Source organism: Podarcis raffonei, chromosome 4 (assembly GCF_027172205.1).
Source record: "Podarcis raffonei isolate rPodRaf1 chromosome 4, rPodRaf1.pri, whole genome shotgun sequence".
In the NCBI taxonomy this organism is placed as follows: Eukaryota; Metazoa; Chordata; class Lepidosauria; order Squamata; family Lacertidae; genus Podarcis; species Podarcis raffonei.
The window spans coordinates 20,942,690-20,970,240 of NC_070605.1; the positions used below are offsets into that span (position 1 = coordinate 20,942,690).

Consider the following 27,551-nt stretch of genomic DNA (forward strand, 5'->3'; position numbering starts at 1 on the left):
AATCAATACGACAAACCAGGGTAGGGAACCTCAGGTCAAGGGGCTAAATATAGCCCTCTAGGCCATGGGTAGGCAAACTAAGGCTGGATCCGGCCCAATCGCCTTCTCAATCCTGCCCGCGGACAGTCCGGGAATCAGTGTGTTTTACATGAGTAGAATGTGTCTTTTTATTTAAAATGCATCTCTGGGTTATTTGTGGGGCCTGTCTGGTGTTTTTAAATGAGTAGAATGTGTGTTTTTATTTAAAATGCATCTCTGGGTTATTCGTGGGGCATAGGAATTCGTTTTTTTCCCCTTTCAAAATATAATCTGGCCCCCCACAAGGTCTGAGGGACAGTAGACCGGCTCCCTGCTGAAAAGGGTTTGCTGACCCCTGCTCTAGGTCTCTCTATTTAGCCTTCAGAATTCTATGCAGGCCACACCCCTTCCCTGAAGGCCACACCCCTTCCTGGCCCTGCTTCACACCCCAAGTGTTTTTGCCTGGGCTGGGATGTAATTCCTCTTATTTGACTGGATGGAGGGCAGAGCAGGGGGGGCGTGTATGTGTGTAGAAACTAGCCTACTGTACAAAGGAAAAAAATTGCATTGGTTTCTCTGTCCACTTCTGTCTTTGGCCCACCACTGCCATGTGCCCCTCAGAAGGAAATGTAACCCTTGGGATCCAAAAGGTTCCCCGTCCCTGTGTCAAACTGTTAATCCTGCATGGAACAACATTAATGCAAAAGCATCATTCAACATCCTGCACATAGAAGTTCTATTTCTTTGGCTCCTTGAAAATCAGCTGCCCATTCACAGAATCACAGAAACATAAAATCGCAGAGTTGGAAGGGACCCAAGGGTCATCTAGTCCAACCCCCTGAAATGCAGGAATGTCACCTAAAGCATCCATGGCGGACAGCCATCCAACCTCTGCTTTAAAACTTCCAAAGAAGGAGAGTCCACAACCTGCCAAGGGAGACTGTTCCTCCACTGCCAAACAGCTCTTACTGTCAGAATGTTTTTCCTGGTGTTTAGTCAGAATCTCCTTTATTGTAATTTGAAGCCATTGGTTCGAGTCCTACCCTCCGGAGCAGGAGAAAACAAGCCCACTCCATCTTCCATGTGACAGCCCCTGAGATATTTGAAGATGGCTATCGTATCTCCTCTCAGTCTCCTCTTTTCCATGTTAAATACACACAGCTCCTTCAACCGTTCCTCATAAGGCTTGACTTCCAGACCCTTGATGGCATAGCTGTCAACTTTTCCCTTTTCTTGTGAGGAATCCTATTCAGAATAAGGGAATTTCCCTTAAAAAGGGGGAAACGTTGACAGCTATGTGATGGTATTGTTCACCCTCCTCTGCACACATTCCAGCTTGTCAATATCCTTCTTAAATTGTGGTGCCCAGGCTTGAACACAGAATTCCAGATGTGGTGTCACAGGTTTCCCACTAATGGTCTAGAGATTCTGGACCAGTCTTCTAGAAACTGTCAGAAACTGTGACAGCAGCCACATCCTCGGAAATGGCTTCGACTGGCTGGCTAAACCAGGTGATGGTATAATAATAATAATAATAATAATAATAATAATAATAATAATATTTGTACCCCGCCCATCTGGCTGGGTTTCCCCAGCCACTCTGGGCGGCTTCCACAGAGACCAAAAATACACTAAAATGTCACACATTAAAAACTTCCCTGAACAGGGCTGCCTTAAGATGTCTTCTGAATGTCAGGTAGTTGTTTATCGCTTTGACATCTGATGGAAGGGCATTCCACAGGGCGGGCGCCACTACTGAGAAGGCCCTCTGCCTGGTTCCCTGTAGCTTTGCTTCTCGCAATGAGGGAACCGCCAGAAGGCCCTCAGCGCTGGACCTCAGCGTCCGGGCAGAACGATGGGGGTAGAGACTCTCCTTCAGGTATACTGGGTATCAAACTCCTTCAGGTATACTGGTACCTGCTGGGTATCAAACCCTCAGTGAATTAGGAACTTCCCCTGTATGTGAAGACAGGCTCTGGCAGGTTGACTGGATGAGACCAACAATGGGTCCAATGGTCAAGGAGGTGGTTTCTGTGTGAGCTGTAGAGAGGCAGATGGGGCTTATCAACCTAGGAAGGTAGCTCATCTAGGAGAAGGTAAACTCTGACCCTAAACCTGTGCTGCCTTGCAGGATATCTTCGGAAGAAGAAAAGGCTCAGGAGTAAACCCGACACAAATCCAGAGTGGACTCCCTAAGAAGGTTGGATGGTATCTTTCACATCTTCTGGCAACTCCTAGAGCAAAGCTGGTGCCAAACATATGGCTCTGCTTTCCTTTGGACCACATCAGTGATGCCAAGAGGGGGTTCTTGTCATCTGGGCAGCACACGACCTCCATACGCACTGCCTAGGCTTGCACCCTGGGGAAGTCACTTCGGTGCAGCTAATCCAGCAAAGACAACACGAGATGCAGTCATCACAAGTAACGGGTCTCTGCGGCCACAGTAGGCGCTGCGATTCTCCAGTGGTTTGACTTCACACCTGGAGGCACATTCCATTTTCTCTTGATGCAGACCAAAAATATTCTCCTAGACCAGGGTGAAGGGTGACCAAAGAGTTCAAAGAGGGAATACAAATGTTACCAAGAGTGCAAACTCTTAGCAGATGGTTTCCTTTTGCTGCTCTAATTACTGGGTTGCTATGTACTGACATGGGTTGCTATCAGAGAACCTGTTTCTTGTACATTCATCTTGAGTGGTTTGCACAAAGTTTATGGGAAGGCTATACAAGACTGACAAACAGCCAAACATCCTTGCTGATTTATTTGCGCGGAGGCTCTTATTTGTTTCAGAAAATGGAGTTGGTTGCGCAAGAACCCCACAACTACAACACAATTTTTTCCATCCACAAAATTGTGAGGGGCTGGAAGCAGTGACTCTGAAACAGTGATTGCCACCAGGACACTACAGCTCAGTTATATCAAGAAAGGGAAACAGAAGTAACTTGGAACTATCTGCTTTTAGTCATGTCTTTATTCCTCGGGGAGATATCTCAGTCGTATTAAACCTGCTTAGAGATGTGAGGGCATTCAGGGAGCACAGAAGCTACCTGCAACAAGAGCTCTTACTGTCAGAAAGTTCCTGCGGCACCCCTCTAGTCACTGTTTTCCAGGATGACAAGGAACCATTAATGACTACTCTTTGGGTTTGGTCAGCCAACCAGCTACAAATCCCCCTAACAGTTACCTCGCTCAACCCACATTTTACCAGCTTCCTCACAAGAATATATTGGGAGACTTTGTCAAAAGCATGACTGAAATCAAGATACACTATGCCCACAGCATCCCCTTGATCCACCAAGCTTGCAACTCTATCAAAAAATGAATGTAAATACAGCATTTTTCGCTCCATAAGACACACCTGACCATAAGACGCACCTAGTTTTTAGAGGGGGAAGGCAAGTGGAAAAATATTATTTAAAGGGAGCGCTGAGCAGAGCCTGTATGCATCCCAGGCTCTGCTCAGCGCTCCCTTTCACGAACCGTGTGGAGCATGTGTGCGGCGCTTGCTGGTTTTTCCCCGAGGAGGGAAAAGGGCAGCCCATCACTGACGGGCTGCCATTCTCCCTCCTCGGGGAAAAGCCCCCAAGAGCCACACACACGCTCCGCACGGCTCTTTAAAGGGAGCGCGGCTCTTGGAGGCGTTTGCGGGAGGTGGGGGAAGGGACAGATGTTTGTGTTTTGCAAACACAGCCATGCTTTCACACTGAATTTGCACGAGGGCAAAACCCTGTATTTCTGAAGTGAGCAGCCCAATTTCCACATTTGCAGTTGACACCCACACACATCTGAGCAGACACCACCTTGAACAGGCATGCCGTGTGTGTGAATGTGTAAAGGGAAGATGGGGAACACCACCTGCAGTTTTTATAGCAAACGGTATTTTTATAAAATGAAAAGCAGAGCAACCTATTGCCAGATTAATGGGGGCATCTTTTTCATCAGTCAAAAGGGGAGAGAATGCGGCTCAGTGGGGAGGGCTGCAGAGGATCTGTCAGGCATGCAGGAGGTCCTAGTTTCAACCCTTGCTTGGTGTCACAAGAAAGGCTGGGAAAATACCTTGACTGAAACCTGTTTATCTCCAATGCAATTTAAAAAATCTATTCAAAGTTGTTGAGAGTAGCCAAGAGGTGCATGTGGGCAAGGTGTCAGCTGTTTCTCATTAAGATCTGCATCAGGAGAGGCTGTGGAATTCCTGAGCTGGTGCCTAGATGAGATGGGAGGATAGATGAGGAAACACCAGCCAAGATTGAATCCTGGCAGGATGGAAGCATTGTGGGTGAGGTGCCATACTTGAGAAATTGGTCAACTGCCAACCCTGGATGGGGTTGCTCTCCCCCTGAAGGAACAGGTTCACAGTCTGAGGGGGCTTCTGGATCAAGACCAGATACCCTCAGTGGCTAGGAGTACCTATTACCAGCTGTGGCTGGTGCAACAACTATGGCTGTTCCTGGACTGGGAAACCTTGGCCACAGTAGTTTGGTTACTTCAAGCCTGGATTAATGCAATGTGGAGCCTCCCTTGCACTTGATTCAGAAGCTGCAGTTTTTACAGAAGGCTGTGGCACGGTTGCTGGCATGAGTCAGAACCTGTCAGCATGTAACAACTCTGCTCAGATGTGTTTCTGCAATTGTTTCTGATGATCAGCCAAGTCTAAGGTCTTACTATTGGGACCAGTTTACCTGAAATACCGCCTCTGCCACTTCAATTTGCAGAACTGCCGCTGTTACAGATACCTCATAATACTCATCTCTGCATTTGTAAGAAACTGGTCTTTTAGTGTACAGCTTTCCACTTTGGAACTCCTTGCTGATTGACCCAAAGCAGGTGCCTTCGCTGTATGCTTTTCAGTTCCTGCTTAAAACGTTTTTGTTTAAGCAAGCCTATCCAGACCTGCAGAATGCTGGCATGCGTTTCAATCTGTTTTTAGCGTACTGTTCGTTTTCCTTAATTCCTGAATGTTTTTAATAATGCAGTTGTATTTAACTGTTCCTTACTGGCGATTTCACTCTTTCAATCTATTTTGAAGTTTCGTTCCAATCAAGTGGTATATAAATCTTGTGGAAAATAAAGAAATATATAAAAAATAACTCTCCCGGAAAGCCACTAGCGGTCAGAGTAGTCTGACTTAGTAAAGGTCAGTTTCCAAACTAAGGATTTCTATTTGTGCAACAGGACTTCTCTCCCCGCAAAACACATGTTGGAGGAGTGTAGTGGGAGGAGAGCAATAAAAGTGCCATTATGCAAGTTGAAATCTTTGTCCTGGCAGGACCATGACTTAGCGCTGTTTGGCATGCAACCCTATGTTCCTAATTAATTTAGCCAATTACTTAAGAAAACATTGCAACTCCAATGCATGCAAATGAGATGCTTGCGCATTATCCCTTTCATCAACGCCCAGTTTCAGAATGCAAGCACTCAAGAACACAAACCAACAAAATGCTCATGGACTAGCTAGATGCGGAGAAGTGGTAGGAGGCAACAGCTTGGGAACCGCCCCCCCCCCAAGGGAAGAAGGCTCAGAGCCAGGAAATTGGTGGTGGGACAATGATGAGTGGTCAGAGGGAGAAGAGTGGGAAGAAGACGGGACAGGCGTTGAAGAGGTTAACAAGGTATAGTGAGCAGGAAGAGTCTGGGACAGACAGTAGTCCAGAATCAGAGGCAGGAAAGGAGGGGGCCAGGAGAGAGAGAGATGGGGCAGGCTGGTGAGGAAGCCAGGGAGTACTGCTGCAACCAGCTCCCCTCCTCTCTGGTGTCCCAGGACCAGTAGAGACATGAAGAAGAAGGAGCAAAGGCAGGCAAGACAACAGAGCCTCAGATTGTTTGGGAAGGAACTGGGGGAGGAGGAGACTTAGGGAGTTGTGGGAAGGCAAGGACCTTCGGTCCCCACAACTGCCTCATGGGGGGAAAGTTCTACCAGGAAGAATTGCTGTGCTCTGTAGGCCTGGCCTCCTGAACTGCCTTGTTTCTTCACTGAAGCTGTGTGAGCTGTTGTTGACCTGCTCCTGTTACCTTCTCCTAACACCTGACATTAGATCATTACCACAACACAAAAGCAATCCTACACTGCAAATAATCTCTGAAATCAATGTAGGGGACAGGTAGCCCCCCAGATGTTGTTGGACTGGAGCGCCCATCATCCCTGCCCACTGGCTACGTTGGCTGAGGGGAGTTGGAGTCCAACAACATCTAGAAGGCTCATCCCTTCTTAAATGCAAGACGCACCAACAACCATGCTAGAAAAGTATCCTTAAGTTAATCACATGACTTCCCATAATTGTGAGGTTTACCTTATTTTTTTAGTTGCTGTTTTGTTAAGTTTTTTTAATAGATTGCAACTGTTATATTGATAATTTGCTAATTATTTTATATGATGTATGCTGTATTCGCGATGTGCTGTTATGTTTTATCATGTTTTGGTTATTTATTGGTTGTAAACCACTTTCAGGTTCATTTGAATGAAAACTGGCATAGAAATTGAAATATACTCAGAGTCGCAAAGTGATTTCATGCTCTTTATTCAGCTCATAGTGGTGAGGAGGAATGAATGAATGTCCCCTCAAAGTATCTGCTTTATATACATTATTTACATAATGGGCTGCACATGATTGGCTAATTCCGGAATTCTACTGTAAGCCAATCAAGTTGTGGATTCACTTCTATCTGGAGCATGATTGGGTGGTTCCTGCCAACCAATCATACTGCTGCATTGTTCTAGAACCAATCAGACTGCTGCATTCTGAATCCTATTGTTCTAGGACCAATCAGACTGCTGCAGTTTGGATCCTATTCAACTCAGTACATAACACCCCTCCCCTCTAAGTTCCAGTCCTGCCCGGGAGGTCGCATTTATAGTCCTCGAGATACGCCGGCGGCCTACGTGTGCGTTGCGGCCTGGGGTGTTCCCTGGTCCGGGGTTCAGGTTCTGGCTCGTGTTCCAAGGATGCTGGCTGTGATGGAGCTGTTTGGCCTGGCGCAACCGGCTTGCTCAGTCGTGGTTCTGGTTCCGGTGTCCTTCCGGCCTCACGGGTCCTCTCTGTATTTACTTATTCTGCCTCTCCTGCTGGCCCCTGCTGCTCTAAGGGCCTCACTGCCCCACTGTTCCCTTGGGACTCCTCTGACCTGTCCTCCTCCTCCTGGTTTTCTCCTGGGAATTGTCACCGTATCTGGTCGCAGTGGCAGCGCCAGCATTGCCCCCCATCTGTTAGCACCTCGTACGACACGGGGCCAGTGACCCTGGTGACTGTGGCGGGTACCCATGCAGGGCCTGCCCCAAAATTCTTTGCGTACACTGGGTCCTGGGCCTCGAAGGTCCGGGGGTTCCTGCCTTCCCCCACCACTACCTCATCCTGAGCTCTATCGGGGTGAAGGCGGTCCAATCTGATTGCAAGGCGCCGACCCATTAGTAGTTCAGCGGGGCTCCGGCCAGTCGTTGAGCTGGGGGTGCTGTGCTGTGCTAGAAGGAATGTGGCAAGGCGGTACTCCCAATCCCCTTGCGTCATGCGGCGAAGGGTGTCCTTGGTGGTCCGCACCATGCGTTCTGCTTGGCCATTGGTGGCAGGGTGGAATGGCGCCGAACGGATGTGGCGGATGGCGTTCTGCGCTGTGAAGGTTTGGAATTCTCCTGACGTAAATGCAGTCCCGTTGTCTGAGACGATAGTGTTGGGGAGCCCGTGGGTTGCAAACAGCCTGCGTAGTACCCAGATGGCTGCGGACATAGAAGTGGACGGTACCAGTGCGACTTCCAGCCATTTGGTGTAGGAGTCCACCACTATGAAGAATGTTTTCCCTTGAAAGGGGCCAGCGAAGTCCACATGCAGGCATGACCATGGTGCTCGGGCGGACTCCCAGGACTGGACTGGGGCCCTTGGGGGATCTGGGCGGGATTCTTGGCAGGCCTGGCAGTGTTTGACCCAGGCTTCTATCTCTCCGTCGATCCCAGGCCACCACACGTAACTCCTGGCAAGGGCCTTCATTCTTACTACCCCTGGGTGTGTCTCGTGTAGGGCTGTGAGGACCCTTTTGTGGAGGGGCTGGGGAACAACGACCCTGCTTCCCCATAACAGGCACCCCTTGTGGGCTGACAGTTCATGTTTGCGGGTTGTGTAGCCGGCGAATTCTGGCCCGGGGCTGCTGCTGGGCCATCCCCTCCACACCCAGTCCAGGACCCGGGAGATGACCCTATCTTTCTTGGAATGGTGTGCAACTTCTTGTGCCTGAATGGGGCGGTCGGGAAGCAGCTCCAGGCTCATAACCTCTTGTGCAGGTGCTGGGTCGGGGCCTGTTTCCGGTAGTGGTAGCCTGCTGAGGGCGTCCGCATGGCCCATCGCCTTCCCAAGGCGGTGAATCAGTGCATACTGGTAGCTGGCAAGGAAAATTGACCACCTGAGGACGTGAGGAGACAGCACTTGGGGGGTCTGCTTTTCGGGGGCAAACAAGCCAAGCAACAAGCTTGTGGTCAGTCACCACGGTGAAGGGCCGCCCGTACAAGAAATCATGGATTTTTTTTACTCCCTTCACGATTGCCAGACCCTCCTTGTCGATTTGCGAGTAGTTCTGCTCGGTTGCATTGAGTGTCTGGGAAAAGTATGCCACCGGTACCTCTCTTCCATCCGGGAGTTGGTGTCCCAGGACAGCGCCAATGCCATAGGGCGAGGCGTCGCATGCTAGCACCACCGGCAGCCTCTCATCGAAGTGTGCCAAGACCGAGTTTGAGACAAGCAAGTCCTTGACTGCCTGGAATGCAGCCTCCTGGCGCTGGCCCCACACCCAAGGGGCCCGCTTGTCCAGGAGTCTGTGTAGGGGCTCCGCTACCGTCGCCTTGTGGGGAAGGAAGGAATGGTAAAAGTTCAATAGTCCCAAGAAGGCCTGAAGTTCAGTCTTGTTCTTGGGCGCTGGGGCATCACAAATGGCCCGTACCTTGTCCCCAGTCGGGTGGACCCCTTCTGCGTCCACCATAAATCCCAGAAAGTCCACCTGAGGCACTCCTAGTAGACATTTTTCCCGCTTCACCTTGAGACCCGCCGTCTGGAAACGGTGCAGAACGGTGCGGAGGCGGTCCTCAAACTCCTCTGGTGTGGGCCCGGCAATCAACACATCATCGAAGAAGGGGGTGACGCCAGGAATCCCTTTAAGGAGAGAGTCCATTAGATTCTGGAATATGCCTGGTGCCACGCTGACACCGAATTGCAGCCGCTTTACCCTGAACGCTCCTCTGTGTGTCACAATCGTCTGTGCCTCTGCTGTGGCCTCATCTACCGGCAGATGTTGAAAAGCTTGGGCCAAGTCCAGCTTGCCAAAAATTTTCGACCCAGCCAGGGTGGCAAGGACATGGCTGACCACTGGCACTGGGTATGCATGGGCCGTGAGGGCCTTGTTTATGGTACATTTGTAGTCTGCGCAGATGCGGACCGAACCATTAGGCTTGACAGGTGTGACGATTGGAGTTTCCCAGGGGGCATTAGGCACCGGCTCCAGCACTCCTTGCTCCACGAGCCGGTCCAATTCCTCGTCTATATGGGGTTTCAGGGCGAATGGGAGCCGGCGGGCCTTGAGCCTGACCGGTCGTACTGCGGGGTCAAGCTGTAGAGCAATGGGGGGGCCCGTATACTGTCCCAATTTCCCATCGAAAACCCCCGGAAATTCCTTGCATATGGCGTCCACGTCCACTTGTAAGCTGGTGTGGTTCACCCCGGTTACGGCTAGCCCCAGTGGTCCAAACCATGCCAATCCCAGTAAGCTAATGTAGGGGCCCTTGACCACAAGCAAGTCCAGTTGCCGCGTCCGCCCTCGGTATTGCACCCTGAAGGTCCCCACCCCCATTGTGGGGACCTTACGTTTCTGGAAGTCCCGGAGGGTGAATGGGGCCGGCCTGAGTTTGGGACCCCCAGTAGGACACGGTTTCCTTAAGGTCCTTGCCGAGATTATGGATAGAGTTGAACCCGTGTCAAGCTCCATGTGGCATGGGGCCCCCTCTATCTGTACCTCTACATAAATTTTCTCTACGTTGGGGTGAGGCAACTGGTATACCTGGAAGTCTGTGAGTTCCGTTGAGTTGCCTTGGTGCGTTGGGCCCCGGGACCTGGGGCTCTTGGATTGGTCATCTGATGCCTGGCGTCGGGTGGGCCGAGCCCGACACACCTGGGCGATGTGTCCCGATTTTCTGCACTGCCTGCACTCTGCGTTGCGGAAACGGCAGGTCCTCCTCCCGTGACTTTCTCCACAGCTTGCGCAGTTCCCTCCTTCTCGTCGAGGCAGCTGTGGTATGTGGGCTGCTTGAGTGCGCTGCTGTACTCGGTGTACCTCCACCCTGTTGGATCCTGAGTCGTCGGTGAGGTCTTCGTGGTGGACCCTCGGTTGGGATGGCTGGCTCGGCCGTGCCTCTTGCGTCGACCTCTCGGCAGCTTCCGTTGCCAGGGCCTCCTCCAGAGCGACCTGGAACGTTAGGTTCTTCTTAGCGTAGAGGCGTCGTTGCAGCTTCTCATCCTTCAGGCCACCGACGAGGCGGTCACGAAGCATGTTCTCCAGCTCTGAGAAGTTGCAGAACCGGGCAGCTTGGTGGAGAGAGGTCACAAACCCAGTTATGGTTTCTCCAGGGGCTTGCCGCTTTGCGTAGAAGGCATTTCGACGAGCCACCACTGAGGGCTGTGGTGAAAAGTGCCCCTTCAGCTGTTCCATTATTGTTTTGTATGGAACAGTAGCAACGTCTTCAGGCGCAATGAGAGCCCGGGCGATTTCGAACGTCTCCTCTCCGCAGACGCTGAAGAATATTGCCCTCTTCTTGGCGTCTTCTTCATCGGTGACCCCTTTGGCTTCTAGGAGGAAGGTGAAAAGGGAGGTGTACGTTTCCCAGTCTCCAGATGCTGGGTTGAAGGGCGAGAAGCTGCTGTCGGTTGCCATTCTGAGTTCCTTGTGTCCCGGAGCTGAAGCCTGGATACACGGTGCGAGGCAGCGGTGCGGCAGGTGGCGGTGCTGTGTGTGGCAGTCAGCTCAGCGGGATCCCACCTTCATCGCCAGTGAAATATACTCAGAGTCGCAAAGTGATTTCATGCTCTTTATTCAGCTCATAGTGGTGAGGAGGAATGAATGAATGTCCCCTCAAAGTATCTGCTTTATATACATTATTTACACAATGGGCTGCACATGATTGGCTAATTCCGGAATTCTACTGTAAGCCAATCAGGTTGTGGATTCACTTCTATCTGGAGCATGATTGGGTGGTTCCTGCCAACCAATCATACTGCTGCATTGTTCTAGAACCAATCAGACTGCTGCATTCTGAATCCTATTGTTCTAGGACCAATCAGAATGCTGCCTTTTGGATCCTATTGTTCTAGGACCAATCAGACTGCTTCAGTTTGGATCCTATTCAACTCAGTACATAACAGAAATTCAATCAATCAATCAAATCAAATCCCTTAAAAGTTTTTTTAAGACTTCTGTTTCATATTAATAATTCCATAACAATTCCATATTAATTATTAGACGACCATGATAATGATAAGGAACGTATAATACTTATAATTCTTATATATAATAATTATTGCACATTCCAAGATAATTATAAGGCGACCACGACAACGAGTGACATTGCACAATACCTTCCATGGCTCTCTTGAAGAAGACTTTGCAACTTCCACAGGTAAGGACTCCGTAATGGCAGCCAGAAGCTTCATCGCCGCAGATGAGGCAGATCTTCTGAGGCAACGATTCAAAAGCATACTGAGGGCTCTGGCCAGCTTCTGCATCTGACCTGGAGAAAGGAAACAAAAATGAGAAGCGTTGGAATAGAAATCACAGGTAAGGCAGGAGAAATGGCAAGTTTTACTTTGCAACGGACAGCCAGCTTTGCAATGGCAGAAGTTTGGAGAGAGAAACATCCAAGTTCATAAGCACCAAAACAATTGTGAGGTTACCCCTACACCAAAACTGATGAGGCATCGGCAAGTGTGTTTCTCCCAGAAACTCCAGCGGGTGCAGAATGCTGCAGCGAGGCTCCTCATGGGGTCTCTGCCATGGGAGCATCTTCACCCAGTGCTTTTCCAGCTGCACTGGCTCCCGGTGGAGTACAGGGTCAGATTTAAGGTGCTGGTTTTGACCTTTAAAGCCCTTCACGGCCTAGGACCCTCGTACCTACGGGACCGCCTCTCTCGGTATGCCCCACGGAGAGCCTCAAGGTCCATAAATAGCAACACCCTAGTGGTCCCGGCCCTAAGGAAGTTAGATTAGCTTCAACCAGAGCCAGGGCCTTTTCAACACTGGCTCCGGCCTGGTGAAACGCTCTGTCTCATGAGACCAGGGCCCTGCAGGATCTAATTTCTTTCCGCAGGGCCTGTAAGACAGAGTTGTTCCGCCTGGCCTTTGGCTTGGAGCCAATTTGATTCCCTCCCCCTCTTTCTTTTTTTCTTTCTCCTCCTGTGATGAGGCTGCATTTTAATATTTTAATGTTTCAATATTTTAATGTTGTATTTTAATCTTGTTTTTAAGTTGTATTCATTCAACTTGTTTTTATTATTGCTTGTTAGCTGCCCTGAGCCCGGCTTTGGCTGGGGAGGGCGGGGTATAAATAAAAATTATTATTATTATTATTATTATTATTATTATTATTATTATTATTATTAAATGCAGGTCCGCCTCCATCAATTACATATAAAGTGCCAGAGGTCCGATTTTACGAACAAAAACAAAGCCCTCAAACCACCTATAGACTGTCTCCCTACAGCAGGTTGGGGAACGTCCGGCACTCCAGATGTTTCTGAACAAGTTTGTCCAATGGCCAGGGATCCTGGGATTTTTAGTTCGCTGACATCTGATGTGCCAAAAGGTTCCCCTTGCCTGCCCTCCAGTCTGTCACTCATGATGCTCATCTGGTACAGTACCTCCTACTAGATGTGAGCCAAGTGGAGGGAAAGCACCAGGGGAGGAGAGATTTATGGAAGGTAAGATGATGATGGGGGGGGATGCAGCACCCCTCACCTGTGCAGCCAATTAACATTAAAAACTACACTGTTCCCCACATGTCGCTGACATGTGTGCTGTCCACTATTGATGTGGAGAACCTTTGGTCTTTGAGATGCTGCTGAACCTTTTTTGTGCTGTTATCTACCTCAGTGGGTCATGCAAACCACAATTTTGAATAATGCTCTGTATAGCGTTAGGTAGGGGGTGCCAGGGATGAATTTGTGGAACCATGGGGATAGTTGCTGAAGAGATTTGGGGCCACCGTTATACAGATTTACAGTGGTACCTTGGGTTAAGAACTTAATTCGTTCTGGAGGTCTGTTCTTAACCTGAAGCACCATTTTAGCTAATGGGGCCTCCAGCTGATGCCGCACGATTTCTGTTCTCATCCTGAAGCAAACTTCTTAACCTGAGGTACTATTTCTGGGTTAGCGGAGTCTGTAACCTGAAGCGTCTGTAACCTGAAGTGTCTGTAACCCGAGGTACCACTGTATAGATGCTTATAGATTCTAAAAATATTAAGTTTATAAACATATAGCACACTTGCATTTGTCGGTCCTGAATTTCCCTCTGTTGAGTTCCATTTGATGACCCCCCACCCAGCATCGAAGAGGGAGAAAAACGTCCCTGTACAGTGGTACCTCAAGTTAAGTACTTAATTCATTCCAGAGGTCCGTACTTAACCTGAAACTGTTCTTAACCTGAAGCACCACTTTAGCTAATGGGGCCTCCTGCTGCTGCCGCGCCGCCAGAACACGATTTCTGTTCTCATCCTGAAGCAAAGTTCTTAACCCGAGGTACTATTTCTTGGTTAGCGGAGTCTGTAACCTGAAGCATATGTAACCTGAAGCGTATGTAACCTGAGATACCACTGTATCCATTTTCTATGCACCGTGCATCGTTTCATAAACCAAAATGTTTCCTCCTTCATTCTGTTACAGTAACACAACACCAAACCAAAACTGCCTCAAAAATTAAGCGCTCCTGAACTTTGCACTCCTGCTGATTAAAAAAAAAAAGCCTGCCCCCACGTGGAGCAAATCCCACTTCAACCTCACCAAGTTGTATTACCCGAAAGGCAATTCTGCTTTTAAAATGCTCTCAGTGAACAACATACAAAAGCGCTCGCTCGACAAAGCAGTGGCAGAGCACATGCGGCAACAGGCACACTCACAGGGTCTGTGTCCCTTTGGCAGTGACGGATTTCCTTATAAGCTAAACAAGCTATAGCTTAGGGTTCCCACTCTCTTGGGGGCCCTAAGAAATTTTAAATGAGAAAAAAACTGGATGTACATTTCCAAAATATAAGATAAAAAACCCCAATAAAATAAAGCCTACATACAGCAACAGTGTTTTGTGTTGTCCTATTAGGTCCATAAGGGACGCGGGTGGCGCTGTGGGTAAAAGCCTCAGCGCCTAGGGCTTGCCGATCGAAAGGTCGGTGGTTCGAATCCCCGCGGCAGGGTGCGCTCCCGTTGCTCGGTCCCAGCGCCTGCCAACCTAGCAGTTCTAAAGCACCCCCGGGTGCAAGTAGATAAATAGGGACCGCTTACCAGCGGGAAGGTAAACGGCGTTCCGTGTGCTGCGCTGGCTCGCCAGATGCAGCTTTGTCACGCTGGCCACGTGACCCGGAAGTGTCTGCGGACAGCGCTGGCCCCCGGCCTATAGAGTGAGATGGGCGCACAACCCCAGAGTCTGTCAAGACTGGCCCGTACGGGCAGGGGTACCTTTACCTTTACCTATTAGGTCCATAAATTACCATATAGCATACATTCCACACACAAAACAGCAACAATTTGTTGTTGACAAAGGAGAGCTAGACATTTAAAGGACCCCATTACCTTCAGCAGCTTAGGGCAGGCATAGGCAAACTTGGCCCTCCAGATGTTTTGGGACTACAACTCCCATCATCCCTGACCACTGGTCCTGTTAGCTAGGGATGATGGGAGTTGTAGTCCCAAAACATCTGGATGGCCGAGTTTGCCTATGCCTGGCTTAGGGCCTCATCAAAGCTAAATCCAGCCCTGCCCTTTGGAGAATAGAAGACACAGCGGAGACTGCCGTGCATTAAGAAATAGGATTTATTCACCAATTTACACCTTCCGTCTGCATGGAAGAAGTCCAGACCTTACAGCATGCACATTTTCAGAGGCACAAGTACCCTGCAAGCTGCTTCCCTCAAAGATGGATCCCAGCCTCTCCCCCCCCTTCTTCCTCCTCCCAGGAATCCCTGCTTCAAAGCTCCATTTCCTGCCCCCTCAAACACACACCTGACTCCCCAGGCAAAAGGATGCGTCTATCAACACCTTTTAAAAAAAATAACGCTAACAGACTTGCTCTTCGCCCAGCCATCCAGGCTGGCTTGCATAAGTCAGCACAGGAATTCCCTGAATTTCCTTGTTTGGCACAATTCTATATTATCCATATCCCAAAATCCTAGCATTTATTCGTTCCTAGTGTTTAGGGGGACACCCCCGCCTCCTCCACCACCACCATTCTATAAGCAATGCATTCTATAGCCCAAGTCATCAGGCAGTTTAACAGAAGCACCCTCAAGTGAGATCTTTTGAGTCTCTCCAGCCAAAGATGCACGAAATGGTGTCTTCCAGGGAGGGCTGGCAGAGCAACATCGCTGACCAAAAAACGACCACATCCTGTCCTCCACCCACCCACTCACCCACCCCCCCGCTTCCCCATGGAAGCGCCATGTTGCACCTCCTTCCTCTCATTAGTAATGAAATATCGCTGTTGTGAAGAAACCTCAAATTAATCAAGCCCTGAGAGATCACACTATTTACCAACTTCAATGGAACTTCATCTGAGCTGACCACAAGCTGGGGGTTGAGTATTGCACAATCTACTTTTGCATGCTGCCTTCCTTTACAGCCTAGTATCAAATCATAGAACCTTTTAAGAATATATTCTCCACCAACAAGAAGCAGAAGGGAAGCAGCTTCCTCGGTACGGCTATCTGCTGGCGTATACCTAATGTCCGTGCATTTAATATCCATTGGTGGTAGGATTCTCTATGTGTCACTTTTCCAGCTGGATTCAATAACTTTGCTAGCGTACTAACTTTTCAACATTCTTAGCTTGGTGGTTTCTGGTAGTGTTTGATACACAGATTTCTAGCATTTATTGCATGTTAAGGACATTTATTGCATGTCGTCGGCCGGGAAATGTGCATTTTTGAATTTGAGGTTTTCAGAGGTTTTGTGGGAGTGCCGGCTAGCAGACTTTTGAAGTGTTTTATCAGGTATTCTTCAGCTGCCTCCCCTCTGCATGTTAATGTTAAATTTCTAACAAAGGCATACCAGTCAGCTGCACCTGTTTGAATGGTGAGATTTATCGGCTACAATGCTCCGTTATCAGACAAAGCAGTTTTAAGATAAGTTTTGTGGGGTTTAAATGATGCGTGGTTTGTCAATCACTGCGAACTCTGAAAAGCGTTCCGGCAATGAACCGCTGTTTATTTACAAACAGTAACTGAAATTCTGAAAACCACCGTTTTGAGGGGAAGCGAGATTTGTTACAATTTGAAGAATTATTTGGGAGAAAGAGTGAGAACGCGTTTTCAAGAAATAACAGGTCGTACGTCACTCCATAATGCTTACATTTTGCTCACATTGTAGAAACTCTGTCCATAAGTAGAAAAAACTTAGTCTGAATGGAATGTAGATGTTTTCGTTTGTGTAGTTTTAATTTGTTACTGGTTTCCCTCCCTTGCAACAAGCAGATCAGGTAGGTTTTGCTAAGGGACAGCGATTGGCCCATGAGACTAACTGAATACTCTAAGCAACTCAAACAAGCTTCTGATAGGGAGCAAAACACATTTCAATTTGCTTTTTACTTTTTTAAAAAAAAAGAAAGGAAATGTCAAAGAGAAGCAGCGAATGTATTATTTCAAAGAGGACTAATGCATAGCAGTTAAGTGGCACTCTGGAAAGTGAAACCATTGTGCAGGGCAGTAAGAGGCTGTAATTATTAGTGCCCTGTATTTCAAATATGTGTTTAAATCAGTACAATCATAGACTTGTTTACTCAGCTATCGCGTATCAGTGGGAAATAATTGCCAGTGATTTTATGTAGGACGACAGCCTTAATGCAGCTAAAGCAATGCAATTAGCTATAATGAAAATCAGCGCAACGGAATATGGTGATTCGCACTCTGTCCTACCAGGCCCTCCCCTGTTCTGCTCCACTGAAGGAGCGGATCACAGGACTGTGTGTAAGTTGTAGAGCTGCAAGCTTTAAATGGTTGATTAATCAGTTTATGAACCCTGATTGCTCCAGTTAAAAGGGAGAGGAAAGACCCTTGCTCGAGGCTTTGGAAAGCCAGTGCCAGCCAGCTAGCTTAGGTAAGCAGTACTCATAAACAACACCCCATGCCTGCCCTTCTGTCTCAGGTGGGGCTGCTTAAATCACGAAGTCAATGAGTTCAATGCATTTTTAAAAATTATTTCGACAGTGCAGATATTTCATAGAGCAGAAAAGCAAAATATTGAATAGAGTCTTTCGGAAGGGTTTATTTACAGAACCTATCAGTTTTCTGAAACTTCTTTCTAGATCTGCAGAAGGCACCCATGTTGCAGCTTTCCGAACAGATGGCTTTACAATCAACTTCTTAGTGGAAAGATGAAAGATCGTACTCAGTACTCAGATGATATGGGGGTCAGAGTTTTTTCTCTCTTTCTTTTTCTTTTTAAAAAGAATACCGTTATTTATTTGCACGATTTACATGCTGTTTAAACCCAACCGTCTCTAAACCGCGCACAAAGATGCAGCACAAGGAAAACAAAGTAAGTCGAAACTATAATATCACCTATGTTTGCAACAGCCCCCTCAATTCCTATTTTTAGAAAACTACCACGGGGCGGAACTTTGATCAAGCCGCCACAGCCACCTTTTTGGCCATAATTGGAACACTGACTCACCTCAGAAATTATCTCACTGGCCCTAATAATTTGGCAAGCTCCACCTAAACGTCACTTTTTAAAACAAAAAGAAAAACTCCCCCCCCCCCTCCGCCGCCGCCGCCTCAAACAGAGACTGGAAAAACTCCTACCTTAGATAACTCAGATAGGGCGTGAAGAACTGAGGCAAGCCGTCTCTGAGGCCGGCGAACTGCTGCGGAGCGTGCAGGGCAATCGGCTGGTAGAGGACCGGAGGCTGCGCGCCCGACGTGGAGGGCAAACTGAGGCTGTCCCTCTGCGCCCCGCAGCTGGTGGAGGCTTTGCAAGGCGCTGGTCCGTATGGGCCACCGGGGGCGGCGTCTGCAGCAGCAGCTGCAGCCTCTGCTTTGTAGAGAAAGGACTCGAACGAGGAACAGGGCGCCTCGGGAATGCCGCCCGTGCTATTCTTGGGCAGAGGAGGAAGCGCACTTGGAACCACGCTCGGAGGCGCGTAGTCTGGGCAAGGCATCGCTGGCGCTGGTGCTCCTGCTGCTGCTGCTGCTGCTGCCGGCGGCGGCGGCAAACTTTTGGCAGCCGAGTAAGAGCCGCTGCCGCTTCCGCGGCCGCCGCCGCTGTTGTTCTTAGCCGCCGCAACCACCAGGCTTTCTTCCTTGATCCTGAGGTTGCGCTGAAAATCCCCGACGGAGCCGAACGCGTAAGGCGGCTGCGGCGGCTGCCCGTCTCTGGCCGAGTAAATGTGGTTTGTAAAATCCTGGAGGGTGCAACCGGAAGGCGAGAGCGGGGTGCTCGCCTGCACGCTGAAGGGGACCATGTCCTCGTACTCGTCCACGTCCAGCAACTGCCGGGTCCTGGCGGCTACGTACGCCTGGTTGAGAGGGAGGATGGGCAGGTTGAACAGGTCGTGGGCGCTGGGCTGCTCAGCTGCCGCGACCCCCGGGTGCCCCTCGGGTGAAGCCTGGTTGCCGCCGCTGGAGGAGGCGGCGGCGGCGCCGTCCGATTCCTGCTCCGTCGAGCTTCGATTTGCGAAGCCCTGCTTCTCCCTGGAAAACGCCGAGGCGGCGGATCCTGGCGCCTTGCCCTTCGGACTTTTGAAAGGAGGCCCGTCCGCATCTTTGAATGTCTTCCAGTGCGAAGAAGAGGCGACAACCGAAGAAGGTGACGTCGGCGCCGGAGGCAGCGAAGAGGCGTTTGCTGGCGCGTCCTCGCCTTGCCCGTCGGGGCGGCGGCTCATCTGCGCGCCGGAGAACTCGGGGATGTCCGAGCCAAAGAAAGGCCACGTCGAGGGGCTCTCCATGTTGCCTTGGCTGGAGGAGGGCGCCAGGAAAGTGTCCAGGACCCGGTCCAAGACGTCTTTGTCCACTGGGGATCCGCAGCCGTCCCGGAGCGAGGAGGAATCGCCGCCTTTCCTCTCTTCCGCCTCCTCATTCGGGGGGCACGACTGCTGCTCGTGGTCGTCTTCGTCCTCTTCTTCCCTCTCCTCCTCGTCCTCTTCTTCCTCCTCGTCGCTGCTTCTGGGATACAGCAGCCCGTCCAGAGACAGGTCTATGGCTTCCACCGTCTCCCGTCGGGCAAAGGGGCCGCGATCGGAGAGCAGGGGCTCCTGAAGAAGGTCCGCTCGATCCCGGATCACGGTGGAGGAAGCAGACAGCTCCCTGGCATCCGCCTTCGTTTTCATTTCGCTTATGAGTAACCCTGAAGTTCGACGGGGCGGGCAAACGGATCCGAAAGTAGCGGCGGCGGTGGTGGTGCGGCTCGGCGGCTAAGCAGTGAGGGCACCGGCCTCTCCGAGGCTCCCTTTGCACATCTTGATTCCCCTTCGGGCGGTATTTGGATTCTCCTCTGTCAAATTCGCCCGGCGTGGCTCAGCGCCAGCTGCTGCACTTCTCCTGTGGGAGAGGAGGCAACGTAACTCCAGCTCTGTTTCCTCCCAGGAAGAGAAGAGGGCTTGGAGGAGAATCCGCGCGGAGGCGAGGTCGCAGAAGTTTCCCAACGCTGCTTTGCATCCAGACGCCGCTCCGCTTTTGCAAGCGGATTTCTGTGCTGAGGTTCCTCGAACTCTCTGCACACAGACACACACGCCCCCAAACCACACCCCCTTTGTAGCTGTATTTTGCGAAGGCAGAACCCAGATGGCAGCAGGTGCTGCAAAAAGTGGGGGGGGGGAGCGCACGAGGCGCCGTGCAGAGCTCGCGACAGTCTGCTGCAGCCGCGTCGTGAATAAAATAAAATAAAAATCCCTAACCTCCGGGCAGGGCGCAACTAGGGCTCCACGCGTCGGTCCCCTGCGCGCCTGGGGTTGGGAGACGAGGGAATTTCTCCTTTCCCCTCCCCTCCGGTGCGGACGTTCCCTCTGACCTCGGGGTGCAGATGCGTAATTGCGCGCGCGCGCGCTCTCCCTCGCTTGCCTGCACCGGTCCGCCGAGCAACAGGCAGCCAAAGGGGTCAGCCCAAACCCGGCGACCTGCGTTGGGAATGAGGGTCAGCAAACTGCTGGAACTCCTTCCACCCACCCCGGTCCTGCCAGCCTGCCTGCCTGCAGATGAGCCCGAGCTCCGCGCTGCCTCCTGGTGGCCAAGCCCTGGTTCTGGGCTTTGGACGCGCTGGCTGCCAGCGAAGGTGCACGGATCCCGCAGACTCTGGTTCCTGCTTCCTTCTAGCTCCTCCTCCTCCTCCTGGTGATCTCCGCACATGCACACAGTCATTAGCTGTTTCCCCTAACCACTCTCCCCCCAAATCTCTTTTCTGCATCTCCAGGATATGGGGGTTCTTCTTAGAAACCCACTGTGGCACGCCACTCCAGTATCAGGGCAGTGCAAGGTTCCAGAGGGTTTCAGGCACTTTGCCCAGGGTTTGGTTTTCTTGGAAAGAAGCAAGGGGAAAAAAAATTTTTTGCCCTGCTGTGCATAGAGAACCCTTTTTTGTAAAGTTGTGGGATCAAAGTTCATTACACTAACGCACTGTTAAAAAATGCATTAATATAAAAAGGATTAAACAGGCGAGGTCCTCTGTTGTAATTTGCAAGATCTCATCTGGGAGAGTATGAAGGCAGAGATGGTTTGTGTATCAGCCTTGCAAGTATAAGGCATGAGTTAATGCAATAGTGAATACTTATTAGGAAACAGGTTAGTAATAGATACTGGCGGAGGAAGGGAGTGCGGTGGGTGCCCCGCCCCAGGTGCACAACATGTGCACCGCTCCAGGTGTCAGAGCAGCTGGCTCCGCCTCTGGTAATAGATCATGAGGATTTTGATTTCTCAGATCTTTATGTGTGTCTTATTATATCCTGCACATTAACAAAATAAAACAAAAAATTCTTTAAAAAAAGAACTTATGTGACGGTAAATAAACTAGTTTTCTGCAGCATGAAATTTATCTATCTATAGGTGGAGTCATACTTTTCTGTTAGAAACAGAACCAATCAAATTTATAGGATTGAAGTTGTTCCACTAGGGCAAGGAACTTCCTCTCCCTGATCTCCCCCTCTGCAAATCTGCGGTGGATTGTTGGGGTGATTTAAGGTGCTGTGTGCTGTCGAAAGTGGCACCTCTGTGTCATGTTTTCCCTTTGCCATTTTATAATGTGCAGTGAAAACTTTCCTTATGTCTCATGCCATCAGGTTGTGCACTTCCTCCAATTCCACCAGCAACAGAAAAAAGAGGAAAGAGACTGGAGAACATACATTGTATACTTCACTATACCTTGTTGCAAGGAAGCCCTTGATGCGAAACGGCCATTTGCAGTCCAAACATTAGTCTTACATGTGGATAGCTGTATCATGAGCCCTGATACATTGCCGGGCTTGGGTTGGCAGTCTGTGGTTGAGGAGGAGAGAGAAGAGAAGGATCAAATAGGGGCTGAGAACAGGGAACAGAGGCTAGAAGGGGTAGGAGTCTAGATGGGGAGGCAGGAATTGTCCTGGGGAGAGGAGAGCATCAGTGGAGTCTGGGGAGGGTACCAACCAACCTTTGTAAACAGCAGAAGTGGACTCAGAAGGGCCCAAGAACTGCTTCTTCCACCAGGAACACACTCAACATCTTCCATGGACACCTGCATCCTTGACATTCCCACAAGGCAGAGAAGCTTTGTGAGTAAGCTAGCCCTCCACATTAAAAGCTTGGTGTGTCAGCATGTTGGGACAACTTCATTGTTTCCATGCAGTTCTGAATGCCCTGCTCTAATCTTGGACTTCTTAAACCCAGATTCCTGCTTCTAGTTTAGCCAGTCACACTGTTCCTGTTGCCTATGTTAATTCACACTGAAATGGAGAATGCCTCGCTTACCTAAGTTAAACTTTTTTAAGCCTACAATTCATTCTTATCATGAAGTTGCACATCTACATGATGGACTCAACAACTAGCTGATTCAACCAACTTAGCATGTGTGCAATTCTCTGCAGTACGATCTGGAGTGTCAATGGGCATTTCCTGAATGTTTTCATTTTTCAGGGGCAATTAGTGGATTTTCTACTAAAGGTAAAGGTAAAGGGACCCCTGACCATTAGGTCCAGTTGTGGCCGACTCTGGGGTTGCGGCGCTCATCTCACTTTATTGGCCGAGGGAGCCGGTGTACAGCCATGACTATGTCCATGTGGCCAGCATGACTAAGCCGCTTCTGGTGGACCAGAGCAGCACACAGAAGCGCCGTTTCCCTTCCCGCCGGAGTGGTACCTATTTATCTACTTGCACTTTGACGTGCTTTCGAACTGCTAGGTTGGCAGGAGCAGGGACCAAGCAATGGGAGCTCACCCGTTCGAACCGCCGACCTTCTGATTGGCAAGTCCTAGGCTCTGTGGTTTAACCCACAGCGCCACCCGCATCCCTGGATTTTCTACTCTTGCACAACAAACCCACTCACCCCAAAACAGACCTTTTTGCAAGGAAAGCAGCGGGAAAATGCAGCGGAAATGGTGGGGTAGCAATTGAGGGATACGTCATATAACCAGCCATAAACATATAAAAAGGAAAGCTCAATAAACAGCTGGTGTCATATAAACTCCACACGAATTTTGTACGAATAGATCTGGATGAATGCTCAAAAAACAGATTGTCTGGAAGCAACCACTGATTCTCCCTCCTACCTTTTAATAGTCGCTTTCATAGGTCTGTAGCCTGCCTCAGGCAAAGTTTATCCCTCTGTCTCCTGTAAATCATGTCCCAGATTTTTTAAGGGATACGTTGTGTGTTTGTATGGTATTCAACCAATTCAGTGGTTCAATGGAATATGCCTAGCCTGAGCCGCAAACTTGGAGAGAAGACCACCAGACACTGAAGCACAATTCATTGCATGCCAGCTTCTGATACTTGTTTTCTCTGTTCAAAGACTTCTCCCATTTAGTTCCAGCAAAGGGGAGGTGGTCTGCTAGATCCGTGTTTCCCATATGGCTCTCTGGGGGGAACCCAGGATATTCCAAGGGGGCCACAGGTGGACCTTATGTAAATGGGGGACATGAAGCTAGGAAGCCACAGAGGGAAGTGAGAAGAAAAGAAATCATTTTTTAAAAGTATCCTGATTGGTTGGCTATCTGCTTAGCCAATCAGAAGCAGGTAAGGGGGCAGGCCCACCAGGTGGCAGCCAACCAGGGGGCGGCCGAGCCCTTCTTTTTGCCACATGCATTTTCTTGGCGCAGTCCTGGTTTGTTTCCATGGGAAGAGGGCAACCGCTGAGGCTCCCGTTTTGACCACTGCTTGTAGCTGCCACCAGTGCTGGGCCAGGTGGCAGCCTGGGCCTGACTCCGCAAGGCATGGGGTGCAATCCATCCCAGCGCCTAGCAGATCGGGGCCTTTGGATGTTGCAGAGGGGCACAGGGTCCATCAGCTCCGCTGGCCTGGCTCTGCAAGGCATGGGGCAAAATCCACCCCAGTGCCTAGCTGAGCAGGGTCATCTAGTTCTGCTGACTTTCATCCAGTAAATAACTAAGTGCCTACTCAGAAGAAAGCCACACTGAGTTCAGTGGGCTGTACTCCCAGGTAAAGGTGTGTGGGGCTGTAGTGTTTTATCTAGGCAGCCAGGGCTCCTCCGGATTACAAGATCTTTTTGCACCAGGTCAGTGAGGACCATTTGCTTTTTAAAATTCTCCCATATATATATAACTCCCTTGTGCCTTTTTCAGACCCCCCCCCCAAGTATCCCTATTTTCCAGGGACAGGCCTGGATTTACAGAAGTCATCCCAGTTTCTGATTTGATCCCAGAATGTCCTGCTTTTCCTTGGGACGTCGTTATTTTCACCAAAGGAATGTTGAAGGGTATGGAGTTACCCGACCCCTGAGCCATCTGAAGGCAGCCCTGTGTAGGGAAGTTTCTTTAATGTTTAATTATGTTTTTATATATGTTGGAAGCCACCCAGAGTGGTTGGGGAAGCCCAGTCACATGGCTGGGGTATAAATAGTAAAATTATTATTATGCAATAGGACGTCCCTATTTTCATCGGTCCTGCCAACCTAGCAGTTCGAAAGCACATTGAAGTGCAAGTAGATAAATAGGTACCACTCTGGCGGGAAGGTAAACGGCGTTTCCGTGTGCTGCTCTGGTTCGCCAGAGCATCTGGCCACATGACCCGGAAGCTGTACGCCGGCTCCCTCAGCCAATAAAGTGAGATGAGCGCCGCAACCCCAGAGTCGGCCATGACTGGACCTAATGGTCAGGGGTCCCTTTACCTTTATTTTCATCGGAGAAATGTTGGAGGGTATGCTTTTGGACTGTAATCAGTAGGTTCCCCCCTCTGTGTCAATTAAATGTTGTTTACTTTTTGTAGTATGTGGAAGATGGATCTCCCTTGGGAGGTTCTGGACTCTCCTTCCCTGGAGGTTTCTAAGCAGAGGTTGGACGGCCATCTATCATGGATGCTTTAGCTGAGTTTCCTGCGTTGCAGGGGGTTGCTCTAGAAAGATGACCATTGGAGTTCATTCCAGCTCTATGATTCTATGTTTTTCTGCTTCAGCAACATTTCATTATGTTCCTGCCATTTTATGTAATTGTAAATAGCTACATAGGATGGGCTGGGGGGGCCACAGGAAGGAAACAAGGTCAGAATGGGGCAACAGTTTGGAAAAGGTTGGGAAGCACTGTGGTAGATCATTAGACTGTTTTGGTTCTCTCATTTCCCCTCATAATGTTTTTTTCCAAGCCTCGGGGTTCTCCCAAGTCTACCAATACCTCCCTCTTGTGTGTGGATGACAACGCTTTGGCTGCATAAGCACCCGCACACAGAAAACGGGTTCTCTATTAGTATATAGAAGATAGTTATCTCTCTCCTTTCTACTCCTTCCAAGGTGGTTGTTAAGCACTCAGGGCACATCATATTGTTCAATCTAGCCAATGGACGCGCTCCTTTAACAAAGGACATCGGGTCTTGTTTCATGCGGCATCACAACAACGTGAGACAACGGAACACAAAACGAGGACTGTGTTCTCTGTAGCTTCTTCTCCACAGATAAGACTATTTTAAGCTGAAAGGTACATTTCAGTATTTCCTTTCTAAACAAGCTGAAGACATTTTCCCAGCTCTGAGCAGCATAAGAGCTTTTCTCAAATCGGCCCTGGAAAGATCAGCTAATAATGTTCTAGGACGAGATGAAACTTTCATTAAATACCTGGCTGATTCTTCACTAGTAGATCTTGTGGCTAGAGCATAGATTGAATGAAGATGCTGGTTGGTTTTTCACACACACACACACACACACACACACAGGGGGGGACTTTTATTTATTTTAAATCTAGCATGGGGAACTGCTGGCCCTCCAGATGTTGTTGAATTCCAACTCCCATCATCCCTGATCCACAGTTCTGAGGGCTGTGGCTGATGGAAGCTTCCACATCCCTGTTCTAGGCAAACAACTTATAGGAAAACCATATATTTGACAACTGGAACTACTTTCTGGGCCAAAGTGGGCATTGTAAGAACATTTGACTGTTTTTCTTGGGAGGGGGGTGGATCTCCAGAAGTCTGTCCTGAGCTGCATGTGGCTTTTAGTCAAAAATTAAAATAAATGTATGTATTGGAAGAAGGGCTTTTTTCAGCCGTAACTCACCAGAACTCAGTTCTGGCACCTCTCAGGTGTGCGCCATTGCCTTTATAAAAGAACAGTTCATTGTGAGCTCCAGCACCTCTTTTTCTAGAAAAATAGCACAGATTGGAAGTGTTCCTACTTCTGAACACCAGTTGAATGTGTCCACCCTCCAGAAATGCCTAAGATACTTTTAAGGACTTCATTCTCCAAGTAAGATGGATCATAAAACTCTCATATTTCAGAAATAAGACCTGCTTGTAAACTTCAGATTTTGCTAGGATTCAGAGTGTTTCCAAACACAATATAGATGGATGATGGTTCCATCTGCAGCTAGCCATATCACATTCAAATGTGTGTGTTTTTCAGCCATCCAAGCCAAAAAGCAGATTCCCCAAGTTTCAATGTGTTCAGATTTGCTTGTGGGACGTTTCACTGTGTAGGCTGCGTTGAGAAAAACAAGTAATTCATCAACTGCGAGTGTCTATGCAATGATTTGCAGCTGGCTCCTGCCAGGATGAATCTTGCAAACTCCCCACACAGCATAGTCGTCTTAATAGTATTTTTATATATAGAAAAAGTAAAGGTTAAAATCTCAACCTGGAGATTCTAGGTCAGACCTAGAGGTCTGGCAACCCTAGTCCAATCCCCTACTGTTCTTCCGTCACACGCACCTTGGGTGTTCTTGCCTGGAGGTTCTTGGTCTCTTACAATGCCTCTTCCTTCTGTGGATAAAGGACACAGAGAAAAAGTGTGAGAAGGAACAATCGCACAGAGGTAAAATTTACATTCTCTGGTCCACCCCCTTTTGCAAGTGGCCCTGTTCGCCACCACCATGTGGCTTCCAGAAGTTTGTGGGGGGAAATGAATCAGCCTGAAAAAGATTCCCTATCCCTGGTCTAAAAGCATCACCATCATTTTAAAATGTATAGTTTATGACATACCTCTATTTCAGCCTTTAAAGGTAAAGGGTAAAGGGACCCCTGACCATTAGGTCCAGTCGTGACTGTCTCTGGGGTTGCGGCGCTCATCTCGCTTTATTGGCCGAGGGAGCCAGCGTACAGCTTCCGGCTCATGTGGCCAGCATGACTATGCCGCTTCTGGCGAACCAGAGCACACGGAAAAGCCGTTTACCTTCCCGCCAGAGCGGTACCTATTAATCTACTTGCACTTTGACGTGCTTTCGAACTGCTAGGTTGGCAGGAGCTGGGACCGAGCAACAGGAGCTCACCCCGTTGCCGGGATTCGAACCACTGACCTTCTGATTGGCAAGCCCTAGGCTCTGTGGTTTAACCCACAGCGCCACCTGCGTCCCTTTTTCAGCCTTTACATTTTTACATTTAAACTTTTTTTGACAGAAACAAACCCCACAAAGTGAAACCCAAGTGAAAATCATTCTGGAAATGATTTGGGGATCTGGGTAATATTTCAAAGCAGCATCTTATCAAAAACAGGGAGGTGAATGTGACATGTTGAAGCACTGAGCAAGACCCATAAATCTCCCAGATGATGAACAGAACACTGAATGATTTATAAATAGTGCCCTGGAGTAGTTTTGAAAATCATTGAAAGGAAGAAAAAAATGGAAGCAGAAAAATACTATTTACACGGGTTCAGCAGCTATGGCCCCTTTCGGACAAAGATGACTTCGCCACTACT

General features: G+C 49.2%; 1 protein-coding gene across 1 annotated transcript in view; it reads right to left on the minus strand.

Moving 5' to 3' along the window:
- Positions 1 to 20,427, minus strand: part of PGR (progesterone receptor) — a 62,227-nt gene extending 41,800 nt beyond the window's left edge. The window contains exons 1-2 of the mRNA XM_053385679.1: positions 18,041 to 20,427; positions 11,616 to 11,767 (exon numbers count right to left, since the gene is read on the minus strand). Coding sequence (XP_053241654.1) covers positions 11,616 to 11,767; positions 18,041 to 19,563 — 1,675 coding nt within the window. The 5' untranslated portion in view covers positions 19,564 to 20,427. The remainder of the gene's footprint in view (positions 1 to 11,615; positions 11,768 to 18,040) is intronic.
- Positions 20,428 to 27,551: the final 7,124 nt, after the last annotated feature.